Genomic DNA, 13,602 nt, shown 5'->3' on the forward strand with positions numbered 1-13,602 from the left:
ATGTTCAATCAGCATGTCTTTGAGTTCTGGGGTTAGCCTTGAGGATATCGAATGAAAACTACATAGGAATGTATGAGTATTTCCTCTTTAAAATGCTGCTTTTAATTTGGAAAAGCTTTTCATCCCTCTGAGATCATAACCTGTTGTATATAAAGCCTTGTATAATCAAGGTAGATGGTATTGACAGAATGACATATTCTATACTTGAGTGAGAGCTCAGCATTAACCTTGCTGGTGAGGGTTTTGCTATAGTCACTGAACATGATGTTTTGCTTTAGTCGGACTGGGACAGATTGGTAATACCCAAATCTGTCACTAGACCACAAGTATATCCCTGTCAAGCTGTCAAACAAATTGTGTGTTAAACTGGCCGTTCAGCTGTAGTGTTTAAAAGGGGGCAATGTTTTATTCTGCGTGCCTAGGAAATCCCACGCCTCGCCTATCCCTGACTGTACACTCCACTTGACTTCTGAAGACAGCAGTGAAAAAGCAGGCGTTTTTGAGAGACTACTCTGCTCTTTTTTAGTGATTTTACAGTTTTTCATCTATCTATGGTGTTTAATAGCAGCTGTGATGGAAATTATCCGAATACGGACTAAGGAAGCTGTAATATGTTTTTGTTGTTGTTGTTCATTTGGCCTATTTATCCTGCACCGAGCCAGTGCAGGAACTGCAGGCTGTTGTTCTGCACACCACAGTGAAGAAAGCACTGCGCTGCTGCTGGGAGCTGTGGCAACGTCTCTTTGTGGTTCAGTACTTCAGGAGCGTCTAACTGTTCAGATTGAGCTCACTCACTGGGAGCACAGACCTGAGCAGCCCTGAGTTGACAGGCCAATGTGATGTCCTTTGGGAAGGTGTCAGAGCACCTCTGCTGGACAGGACTGCACCAGGAAATGGGATGTAATGCTCTGTCCTCCAACCAGTTTACGCTTGAGACTGTTATACAAAATAGTGTGTAATTCTTGGGTATTAGAATCACTGATTTTGTCTTTCCTCTGTCCTGCTGATATTTGTCTCAGATTGCACAAACTTCTCTAGATTTCACTTGAGGGAAAAAAAAAAAAAAGAAAAGATTGCTTCATTGCAAGTTACCAGACATATTTTTATATAAAAGGAAAGAAATTGTCTACTTCTTAGTCTTCCATCATACCTATGAATGCACCTGTACAGCCTGTGACAGTGATTCCAGAACAGCCTAGTCTGAAACATCCATAAAAGTGTTGCTCATCTCAGAGCTGTGCTTCAATAGTCTAAAAGACCAGTGAACCTTACATGCAGTGCATTACATCCTTATGACCTATCACTGCAGCAAAATAGTGTAGTTGCATATTTATGCATTACTGTCCTCAGCTTTTACTTTCAACTCAAATCAGTCTCCCCTCAGGCCAGAGACTGTTACCCCAAGTAGTAAGAAGAGGTGCTCAAGCAGTCAGCTTTGCACTGCACTGTAGGAGATGTGGGATAATCCCAAACATCCATGGGGGGGAGAAGTGGAAACTTCCTGATGTGAAAGTTCTGCTTTCACCTCCTTTCATTCTCCTTTCTGAGTCTTGTCAGGAGACACAGGGATCTGTGCATTTCTCTCTAGAAATACTTGGATTAGAAACTGAAGCCCTGTTATTTCTCATTATGATATCAAAGAATAGATGCTGTGTGCCAGCCAGCTAATAACTGTATTAATCACTGTGTTATGGGCCGCTGCTTAATCCTTCTTCATGGTAGTTCTGCAGCACACATTAGCCTATAATTAAGTATAGCTTCATGAAATATGTACTGTGAGACTTGCTTAATAGATAAACTATTCTCTAATTTATTTTCAAGTCCAATGACCTACATACTCAATGCTGAAAAACCCCTTCTTATGAACATTATTTCTCCCCCGAGACCTTCCATCTGAGCAAATCTGTTAAATGAAGTAGAGGAAGCTTTGATCCAAACTAGGCTAAATCCATTGGAACAAATGGCTGACACATGTATGTATGCGTGTATGTGTGTGGGAAAGGAGGATGGTCAGAAGATGGAGAGGTACAGTTGCATGATTTGTGAGACATCCAAACCTTCCTCTAAAAATTGGAAAGTCATAGCTTCAGACACGCTATTTCCTTATGCCTGTGGCCATGCTGTTGTCTGCACATGTGAAAATAAAGTGCTTTGGTTTCTGTCACAAATGCTGCGCATTTCCTAGGACACAGACCTGCCACTGCAGTCCCACTGAGGTGGGAAGCTCAGTACTTGCTCTGTGCCCGGGACTGCAGCACAGCATGCTTGGCTAGGAATTGGCTCTGGCTGTGTTGACCACAAAGAGGGATTCTTTCAAACAGAAAGTTCCAAAATGAACATTTTGAGATTTATTTGAAGTTGGATATCAGAAACCCTCAAAGTGCGAATAATTGATGCTTGGTGCCTCTCTGTGTCTTCTTTTTCCTTTATTGCTAGAGAATCAGTGTCGCAGTTTTAATTCACCCTGTTGCAGAATCTAAATGCTTATTTATTCAGTGGTTTGGGACGGTTGGAAGAGAGTTCTTCAACCCCTACAGAGAATTCAGTTTTTGAAGGTTTTTAATGGCATTATTCCCAACAAGGGAGAAACTCCTACATAACCTTCAAAACATTTAAAATGATTGTGCCCACTAGCATTGTTTGTGTCACCTATGAATGGTGTGTGTTGGAAAGACATCCTCATAGGCTTTGTACATCCTCACGGATGCCAGCAGCACTGCATTTCTGGACTACAGGCATGGTCCTCCTATGTGAACTGTGGTGAGGTGCTATTCAAATTTGTCAGTGTGGTTTTGTAGCCTAAGGAGTGGTACTGGGACTGTTGTGCTGCAGGTTAGGGCTCAATTGAACTTGTGAGATGCAGGTAGATAGGAAAGAGCGAAAGGCTGGTTGTACTCCTGGCCTGTATTTAGGAATCATTTCCTTCCCTCCAAGGTGACCCTGGGGACCCTCAGTCATACAGGCAAGGGAGTGGGTGTGGGTCGAGGCAGTGAAGGAAACTGGTTATGGTGAAGGTGTTCAGCAGCATTGCTGGGGCAAGAGATGCAGTTTCTTGCTCATGTAATTACTTCTAAGACTATGGACTTGCTCCTGGAGGAGAATACACACAGGATTTTTCAGCATCCTCTGGGGAGAGTCAATGTACTCCCTCCCTCTTGTGCCATAGTGTCTCCTAATGCAGCACCCAAGTTGCAACTGAAAGGCTGATATCACCAAAGCTTGTGGTATCACGAGTTGTAGTGTATTGCTAAGTGGTCATGTGGTGATGGATACAGAGGTAAAAGAGGACTTGTTTAAAAGGAGTGCATGAAAATGCTCTTTTCAGTTCACCCTGTCCTTCTCTGAAATGGTTGTTGTTGTTGTTTTAGCTAATCTGAAGTTACTGAAGTAATCTCTGCTCTTCAAAATCTGTAGTTTTAAACCAGGAGATTTGAATCCTGCTTTGCATGAGAAAAATTAGCTTGTTTTCCACTTGTGCCTGCTTTCTGGGCATCCCTCATTGCTGCAGGTTCAGACAGGGGAGGACAGTCAGGCTGTTTTTGTAAGTCCAGACGCCCTAAGTCACTGGATCAGGGAACCGCTTTTCTCTGCTTTGGGAAGTACCCCATCGACTGAAAAGCCTATAGACTGAGTGTTTTCTGTTTATATCTTTTTTTTTTTACGCATCTTTTTTTGCCAATGTTTTGACATAATAGCCAAAACTAGTAAAATGTTTGGGCGAATGGCCAGTGCTTGTTTTACTGAACAGCCTCGCAAACTGGGAATATCCGTGAACCTGAGGCTTTTTGAATGAAACAGTTGTGGTGCCAGATATAGAGAGCTGGAGGAGCAGGCATGTTTGGGATGCACGCAACTCTTTTCCTAAAGAAAGTTGGCTGCATTTAGCTTTCTGTTCCTTTTCTCTCTCAATAGTTAGCAACGAGGAAGCATTTTCTAACATGTAGACCGGAAGGCAGGTCAGCTCCTGTGACTTGTGCTTTTTGGGTACAATCAAGTAACAGAACAGGAAGGGGGAAACTCTACTTTTACACCCTCAGATGTAGTGATATTTATAACAAAATAAAACAGATGGATTCATCTTGTTTGAGGGATTCTGCCATGCTTTGACTGCAGCAGTGGGCTGAGGTGTAGATTCAGTTCTGGGTGCCCCAGCTCCTGGCATGACTGTGGGTATGTCCAGGCTCCTGCCACGAGAAAGGGGACAGTAATGCTGCTTGGTGTGCAAAGATGCAGCAAGTCAGGTGTGGGGGGGCTTGGAGGCTCTGAGGGCAAACGGAGCGGTTGGTGAGGAAACTCCAAAGAAAATCTTTGGAGGCAAACAGAGAAGCGGTGGCAACTCTTCATTCGTGCCTAATTCTGCTTTCTTTGGCAAAATTCCCCCAGACTGGAGTGGGAGCAGAACTGGGACCTTTAATAGGCTTTTTAAGATTAGAAATATGCTCTGTTGTAATAGCTGGAACTTCCACCTCTGCTTTCTTGTGAGCCAAATCCTGGACAGAATTCCTCTTGCAAGTAATTCTTCCTTTGACTTAAGTGAGAGAAAGATGAGCAGCTTTCATTCTCTGCCTACTATCTGGTGAGACATTCAAGCTGCTTTCATTGCTATGGTGTCTGTTCCATTGTGCACAGACTTTCAATTAGTGAGGGTTCTGGTTTTGTTTTTTTGAGGGGGGAATTTTTGTTGTGTTTTTCCCCATAGAAAACTCTGTTATTGCATGAAACCGTTTCATGCTGTCTCCTTGTTTTATTCTTCTATGTAATGTGGCACAAGCAGCGTTCTGTTATAGTCCCAGGAAAGAAGGCAGTGTGTAAGGGAAGTGCTTCATTTAATAAATTGCAGATTTTTAGTACATGGGATATTTGTTCCAACCGTTGGTTTTTGCACTGCCCAAAATTTCAGTTTCAATTAAGTTAATTGTATTCAATAAGCTGAATGAAAAGATCTTAAGTAGCACGTGAGTCAGGCTTTCAGAATGTGTGCTTGTCGGGGGCGGCTGCTGCCTGCTCAGCTGAGGCACAGGAGCCCTGAGCCTGGGAGCGAGCGCACGGCTGTACAGCGTGCTCGAGTGCTGCGTCCTGCTCGCTTCCCAGCATGTTTCAGCACAGAGGTTTGACGTGCACCTTATAAATGGTGGCACCGCGTGGCTGCAGGTGGTGGGTCCTTCTCTGCCTGCTTTTCTCCATGCATCCACATTCAGCTCAACATCTTGTCTTCCCTAATAAAAAGAAATACTGTAATAAAAAAGAGACTTTATTAAACTAATGCAATAAAGGCATTTTCTTTGAGGATTTAAACACTTCATTTTTAATAATAAAAATCAAATTGTCATAGTTGGACCCTGTATAAGTTTTATTCAAATCAGCCTCTAAATGCTGCGTGCCTAAGCAGCTCTCTCCTGAGATGTATGTATTTTAGCATTAGTTAAATGAGTTTAAGAACGAAACTCATACTTTGGCTGTAGGCAGTGAATCTAAGGATCAGGAGATTTTTTTTTAATTTTTTTTTAATGAGAGACTGAGGGTGTTAGGAGACACCTGATCTCCTGTTCACACTGGTGGAAAACTGCACTAAGTCCTTTGACTTCTGTAGCTCATGTACACAGACAAGAGCATTGCATGCAGATGCTTTGCATGTTGAGACAGAAAGAGGTGGTCAAGGAAACGGGTGCAAATGCAGTTTTGCGTGATGGAAACTGTGACAGGATAGATCTGAAGGTGCTTGGTTTGGCTAACAACTTGAAATTTTCCACTGATTATCTAAACTAATTTTGCTGCACAAAATTGGACTGGACACATTGCCAGGATAAGCATTTCTAAGCAACTTCCAGCACTTCTGCTTTATATCCTAGATGAAGTTAGGAAGAGATGCAAGGGAATGGAGGCAAAGCTGTGTCTGAAAATGAGCTAGATTCCTAAGAAGCAAGTGCTTCCTGTAGACTTGGTTGAGTCCTGCATACTTAGAGGCAAAGATTTCTCTCTTAAAAAATGATTAATGCATCTTATTCAGCCTAGAAAACAATACTGGAGGTCGAAGCTGAAGCCTCTAGTTAAAGCCAAGAGGCAAAGAGATATCATGGTAAAAGTTTGCCCTGGCACAAGAAAAACATGGCAGATAGAACTGCTTCATTTCCTGGAAGGGTGATGAGAAGTTGGTGCTTCTGCAGAGCTCCACAAACTGACCTTCAACCTCAGCTTTCAGCTGCAAGCAGGAGGCAACTTTAAATAACAGTCATTCATTCCTGCCTGGTCAAACCAAGCTTCTTGTTGCGTACTGACTGTTGTGAGATTTCTGTGTAGGTCACTAGGAAGGACTAGCTAACCAGAGGCTCCCATGTGTGCTGCCTTCGCATGCTGGAAACGGACCTTTCATACCGAATGAGGATGCTGAGAGGAGACAGGCTTATTGCACGGGTCATGAAGATTCAGATTCTGACTTCAATAAACACCTACGATTTCTGATCCTCATCAATCTATACCTGAAGGGAAGCAGAATAGCTTTTCTTTCGAGATGGCTGGTTATGTGTGCTGTTTGTGCTTTGAGTACTACAGAAGCAAAATTTTTCAGCATTTTCACTGTTGCTCTTGGCAGTAGCTTAAGTATGGATAGGCACAGATCAACTGAAAGTATGAAGAAAGTGTTTATGCTTTTTTAGTCCTTTGTGTGTATATAATCTTCTACAGAACATACAAACTGAGGTTTAGTGCATTAGTTGGGTTTATTCAGGTTTTTGCCCTGGCCAGTGTTTCAGTTGTCCCAAGCCTTGTTCTGAACCTTTTTAAAGTTGTGCCTGCTCTCATGGCCACATTGCTGAGGTGTGGGTGAAGCAGAGCGCGGCTCCCAGCTGAGGCTCTGAACTTAATGTGTGTGAGGTCCTGGCCAGTGCTGTGAGTCCCCAGCTGCCTGATGGCCCTCACCCTCCTCTGTCCTGAGGACATCGGTGTCTGGGCTGTGTTCCAGCATGACCTCCTTAACCTGATCCAGACTACTTTTGAAAAGCCTTGGTTGCAAAACTGTCCTTCCTTAGGTCACTGGTAGTGCAGTCTGCTGTCCCACTGAGACCTCATTTATGCCTTTACAAGCCTGAATCAAAGCTCCTTGGGAAGAAGGCAGAAAGACTTCGCTTGCCTTCCATGGGCTTTGGTCGAGCCTTTGTGTTGGTCTCAAAGGCTGGTTAGTCGGTCCTTCGGATCGAGGAATTGGCCTGAATAACATTCACTCTCATTGTAGTGCATTTTCTTTCAGAAGTTGCTTGAAAAAGTTTCTTTGTGAGGTTTGACGTGTTTGTCCTGGAAATCCTGTATCTGGGAAAAAAATGAGTTCACAAATGGATTTCATTGGATGAGTGCAGGGCAAACCCCCAAGATTGTGACTTTGCTGAATTGTTTTTGAAAGATTAGATTTCACTTGTTTGAAAAAAAGAGAAAAAAAAAAAGTCAAAATTGCTCCTACCCTAAATAGCTCCAAGGACTTTTTTATTTTGACTGGACATGCGCTCCTTTCTCCACTTCTGGCTAGTTTTTTTTTTTGAAGTCAATTAGGGATCCAGTGTGAAATTTAAAAAATAGCATCAGTTCCAAGCACAAACCAAAATGTGCTTATGCAGAGTCTTTCTCTTGGGATGCTTGGATAGCACAGCTCAGCAGAGCCTGTGCAACTGTTCAACTTTTCATCCACTGCCTCTTCAGTAACTGGCTTAAAAATGATGCCCAGGAGTGGAAAAGCAAAGATTTTAATAAGCTACCTAACTTGAAATTCATCCTAAAAGCTGTGTTTGGTAAAGGAGACCTGTTTGGTCACTTAAAATCAGTACTAGACTTTCTAGTCCCTGAGTCTCTTAGGTTTGCAGAGTCGATTGCTCTGCAGACTGCCAGTATTATTTATTTATTTATTTATTTTAACACGAGATGTAAGTCGGAATGAGCTAATTTAGCCCATGGAATTTTATAACAAAAGTATGAGTGCTGTGGGTTCCCCCCCTCAGCCCCTCCAGCAGAAATACAATTTGCAGAAATGAAAACATTCTCTGGCTGGCTTTAGGGTTTTCTCAAAAATAGAACCAGTGGGGTTGTCTGGCTGGGCCAGTTTCCTCACCACACACCTGGTGTATATCACTTTAAAAAATAAATTATGCCTCATTAAATTACAATTAAATGAAATCACGATCATTTGTTTTTCTGGAAGGAAGATGTTTTGCATATTGAAAGCCTAATTTGTTGCAGGTGACAAAAAGGCTGAACGGATTATTTAATATCACTTTATTTTTATATTGTTGCTCTCTGGTTAGTTTGTGTATACTTCAGTAGCTCAGAATTATATTATTGTAAACATTATTGCTCTCAAGACACTTAAATTTATTGTTCTACTCTACCGCTCAGCTATCTAACCGCTGTTGTTTACCAGCACTGTTTATCTTCAGTTGCAGGAGGACAGGAGATTTTTCCCTCTAAGTTGGTTTTCTTGTTATCTGTCCTGCTGTCAAGATGGCTGTGGAGCTGTCAAAGTGGCTTTGCCTACTATAATTGAGCCGCAGGCACTTGTTGCAGCCAGATTTCCTAGCTGCAGGCTCGGAATGAGCACTGGGGCAGGGCCCAGTGACCACTGATGTGGTGTTCTAGGGTCTGGTGACTGAGATGTGTGCAATATTGCTATGTCTCTGCAAAGGACGAGATCTTCATAGAAACATGAGGCACAAACTCAAGTCAGAACCGTCGACTCTCTCCCACGATGTGCCATTTCTGATTGGAGCCCCCGAGCCCAGAGCTGGTGTCTCAGGCAGTAAGACAACTCGTCAGTGCCATGACTGAGCCACGTGTACCTGTGCCCCTGATTTACATACGGAGTCGATGACTGCGAAAAGTAATTGCTGGCATGCTTTCACATATGCTCTCCATTTTTGAAATTGAACCATAAATTTAGCCAGGCTAAGATGGGAGGAGAAAAAGTGGTCTTAGAGTCAGCTCCAGAAGCTTTCAGGTGCCTTTTTTTCTGCAACCCCATTAATTTTTGGAAGCTGACCCAAAGGGGAAACAAAAAAAAAAGTTACATATCCTTTAAGACCTAGAAAATTAAAAATTTGGAGAATCTGTGGAATTGATATTTGTTTACTGCCTTCAGAGAATTTTCCACTGACTTTAAGGGGAAATTATAATAGGGCCATGCTGTATTGATCTTGGAATGCCTCAAGTCACAGGCTCAGCTTTCTGAAGCGTCCTGTTTCTGTTAATGTGCAGCGCGTGAGTCTGGCAAACTTTGGAATTCTTTTTACAGAAGATCCCTACTTTCCCTGAGGGGTGGTAAACTCTGAGAAGGAATCTGGGTGCGAGCTCGTGGCTTTGTCAGGGCTGCAGAGTGACAGAAGCAATGCCAGGGCTTGATGGTGCCCATGCAGGCCTGCTCCACCTGCCCGCCTCCCTGCGGCCTCCTGCTCCCGTTCCTGGTCTGAGGGTCTCGCCGTGCCTTCAGGCCCAGACTGGGCCATCTGGGGTCTGCAGGGACTCCTGTCTTTGTCATGTAGATTAGGAGCTGAAAAGGTGAGCTGTGTCCAGCCTACCTACAGGTTACCTTTGGAGCTTGTTTCAAGCACTTCAGGCATCCATACTGCTGAAGCACAGCTTGTGCGTATGTCTTTTAACGTGGATGTTCAGTAGCAGGTGACAGATAAAAGTAGATACAGGCGCTTGTTTGCCTGTCTGTTTTGTCAGGAATTCTGTTCAGTAAGATCAGTAAATAGCAACAGTGTTGGCATTTGCACGTTACTCAACTGTATGACCGGGGTTTTAGCAAATCTTTGGAGGGGAGACTCTGGTATGGAAGAAAATAGGCTGAACGTTACAGGGTTTTGACTGGGTGGCTGTTTTCCGGTAACGTTTTCCTTACGAGAAAGAAGTGCTGGTGAGGCAGCTTGCCTCAGTCACAACTGTGCAGTAGTGGTGCAAAACATTCACGTCAGCAGCTGTGGCTGGATCGCAGTGGGGCCCTGTGTCCCCTTTGTGGCTGAAGGCCGCAGCTCCCATGGTGGCCTGGGGCTTGTGGCACCGCTTCATTGTACAGCAGCGTATGTGAGCAGTTGGCTCAGGAGGGGACTTTATCGCTTCTGGGAGTGAAATGGCTTCTTGTGAAGTGGGGATGTGGTGGGTGCCTCTGGAGCGTGGGTGGAACGTGCTTTGCTCTAGTGGTTAGTGTAGGCCCCCCCAGGCCTGTATATTGTGCCCTGACTTCCACATAAGCTGTGCTTGCAGTTATGCATTACTTTAATCTCATCATTAGACTTAAACCTCATTTAATGCTATTTTCCTCTCTCTCTCCATCTCTTTTTTTTTTTCTTTTTTTTTCTTTTTTGATTTTGTGCTGGTTACCTCCTGGCAGAATGGTTTTTGTTAAAATTAGGTGAATATAGTGTTAATTTGTTGTTGCAGCAAGAAGCCCATGGTGTTATAAAATAAGGCATAAAAGAATGGGTTAAATCCCTAGAGCTGTATTCTAAGGCTTTATTATTTACTGCATTTTCTCCTCTAAGGGTCCAAACCAAAATGAACGGACTATAACATCAAACCCAACCAAATGTTTTTCTTTATAAACCTCCTGCACTGTTTAAATGTCAAAACTAAATATACCAAACTTGGCAGATTTGTCAAAGATGAACAGGCCTGCCAAGCATTCCCAGCATCAAGACAAGACAGAGAGAGAGGGAGAGGGAGACATCTAACAGCTCCTAAAATATTTGCTGCAAGCACCTGGTGGTAACTGCAGTTTCTTCTACCCAGTGCACCTGCCTTCATATCCAGGATTTCTATGCTCACATGCTTATTTATATGCTTATTACAGTGCCAGAATAGGACAGTTGCAAAATAAACTCCAGTCCTCACGAGACAAGCACTTTCCTACAAAATAGCCCCTGTGGAAGAGGCTATGAGATTCTGATGTAGGCTCTCAGTTTTTCTAAACAAATTTAAAATACCACCATGTGACTGGACTTATAAATTTTTTTTAACTAGGGCTTGTTGTCTGAGATCCTGCGTAAAGAAGAAGACCCTAGGACAGCTTCCCAGTCCCTCCTGGTAAACTTAAGGGCGATGCAGAATTTCCTCAACTTGCCAGACTCGGAACGGGATCGAATCTATCAGGATGAGAGAGAGAGAAGCATGAACCCTAATGTGAGCATGGTGTCTTCAGCAGCCAGCAGCCCAAGCTCCTCTAGAACTCCCCAGGTAAGATGTGATCCTTTGTTTGTTATGTGGTCCTGTGCTAATGTTAGTCCAGGGAAGGAGGTTTTCTCTGCCCTTCCCTTGTATGTTGCTTCCTTTGGTCAGGTGAGTTGTGGGAATCCTTTTATAAGTACTTGGAGAGGCTGTTAAGAGGTGTTTATTGAATTGAAACAAGACTTAGTGATGATTCTAGCTTTGTTCAATGCCATAAATGCAAAAAAGAGTATTTTAGTACCTGAATGGTTGCTTGCGGGCTTTCCAGATAAGAGTATTTTAGACTGTGTTACAGAAAGATTATGTACACAACTTTTTGTCTTAGTGCTCTGTGATGTTCTACAGAACGCAGGAAATTTCTGAGCTTGTGGAGAGATTCATATATGTTGCAGTCAAAAACATGCAGTGATTAGGAGCCAACAGTGAGTTAGAAATCAGTGCCTACGAAATGACAATCCTTTAGTTAGTTTACACTAGTAATTATTTGAAGTACAGAAAGTACAGATGGCACAGTGCTAGGGCAGGAGATGATGCTTTGAAGCTCTAAACCAGTAAACTTAACGAATCAGGTTTATTAGCATTCTGTTCCTATCCACTTCTCTACATAAGTTGTTCCTTTGCACTAAGAATGAACATGCAGGTACTACCCTGTCATAGTGTATCACCCTTCAGCCAGGCTTCTTGCTGTTCCAGACGTATACTCCAAAAGGGAAAAGGTGATTGCACAGAGACAACAATTAAATGTCTTGTCATGACATTTGTGTAACTTGAGTTTGAAATTTCTAATTGTGCAGATGTGACAGCTCGGGTCTAGCACTTCTCTTCATCTGTCACAAACAGGCCTTTGTAACCCTCCTGCTCGGGTACTTCCACAGTCGTGCCGTCTGCAGAGTCTCTGAGTGCTCGCTCAGGCTGTGCTATGTCTTAACCATGCTTATAGTATTACTGAGCAATTCTCATCCTGAATACTGGAGCTGCAGCTGCTAAAAATAAGAGTCTTGGAGCAGGGGGTTAAAGGCACGTAGATCGTCCTTAACGTGTGCTGGTTTTGTAGAAACTGTTGAGCTCAGTTCACGTGTTTGGGTGGGCTCTACTGCTACACATGATGTAAAGAACTGCTTTCACTGAAAGCAAGCACATCTTGCCAAGCGGAATTGAATGCTGAATTTCTGTAATATGCAAAATTCATTGTTGCATAACTCATAACTGTTTTTAGATATCTTTCTGTGAAAGCAAAATTCTGAAGAGAACCATTTTAACATCTAAATAGTGTAAACTCTTTCTGCATTTATATTTTCATGAAAGAATTAGCTTACTACTGCTAATATTTAGTGCAATAGATTTCATAACTTGAATAGAATAATAATAATTAAAAAAAAAAAACCAAACCAGAAAGAAATGGGTGAGTTAGATGCAGTCCGGTGAAAATAAAAATCAGCCCTCTGTCAGATCTGTCACTCTGTCTCTTTCCTCTGTCAAAATAAGAAATCTTCCCCGTGTTCTAGTGACAGCTTTAAGTAAGGAAAATTTTGCTCTTTTTAAGAGTGAAGCATTGTTAGAAAACCATACTCTAGAAATACGTAGCAGCTCGCCCGTCCCTTATTTTCTTGAAGAATTTGGTAGAATATTGTGAGATTTTTTAATCACCAAAAGCAGTGCAGAAACCTTTCTGTACCCAGTGCTTGTCTTGTGCCCACTGGATAAAATTTCCCCAGTCCTCTGAGGGCCAGCACCAGTCAGCACAGGTGCTGTTTTGACAACTTGGACACCTCTGCAAATTAGGCAGCTTCCCAGCTCCTGGGCAGGCAGCTCGGCTACTGTGCTTCCCCATATGCCTGGTATTAGTCCCGATGAGACAAGTTCCTGTTCATATACCATGCAGCCATTCTGAAACATTGCCTCCCCAGGCAAATATGTTGTATACCCCAGATAATGGTGCTTTGGGGGATAGCAGTGCTAACCAGTGAGGAGGAACTATACTGGCCTTTCAAGAATTATGTTACAGTGCTGAAGAAGTTGATTTAATGTCATTTTGAAACATGGTTTCCATAGATACCAATCTCTTGAGGCAGTACTTCTGGAAATGATTTTTTTTAGTGTGCTGGATAGAGCATGGTTAAGCGATGGGACAGCCATGGAGGTGGGCTCATGAGCACAAGGAGTCGCCTAGCTTGACTCTGTCGCTCTGGAACCCAAAGCCCCTCAGGGTATTCCCTGAGCACAGACAGATGTGATCTAGCACCGGTGCGGAGGTGAGAGCAGCAGATCCATCTAGCAAGAGGATGCAAGTGCTTGGGGGAAGAGGTTCTGAGCTTTTAAAGGTTATTGCATACATGTTGCCAACTCTCTTCTCTCTGTCGAAGACCAGCAGTAACTGCTGGGATTTCAGCACTCTAGCATTGT

General features: G+C 43.1%; 1 protein-coding gene across 4 annotated transcripts in view; it reads left to right on the forward strand.

The window, feature by feature from the left end:
* The window catches only part of SATB2 (SATB homeobox 2), a 128,975-nt gene that overhangs the window by 80,220 nt on the left and 35,153 nt on the right, over positions 1 to 13,602 (forward strand). For all 4 annotated transcript variants that reach the window (XM_048952983.1, XM_048952982.1, XM_048952985.1 and 1 more), the window contains one exon: positions 10,996 to 11,208. In XM_048952983.1, coding sequence (XP_048808940.1) covers positions 10,996 to 11,208 — 213 coding nt within the window. The remainder of the gene's footprint in view (positions 1 to 10,995; positions 11,209 to 13,602) is intronic.

Source organism: Lagopus muta, chromosome 8 (assembly GCF_023343835.1).
Source record: "Lagopus muta isolate bLagMut1 chromosome 8, bLagMut1 primary, whole genome shotgun sequence".
Lineage (NCBI taxonomy): Eukaryota > Metazoa > Chordata > Aves > Galliformes > Phasianidae > Lagopus > Lagopus muta.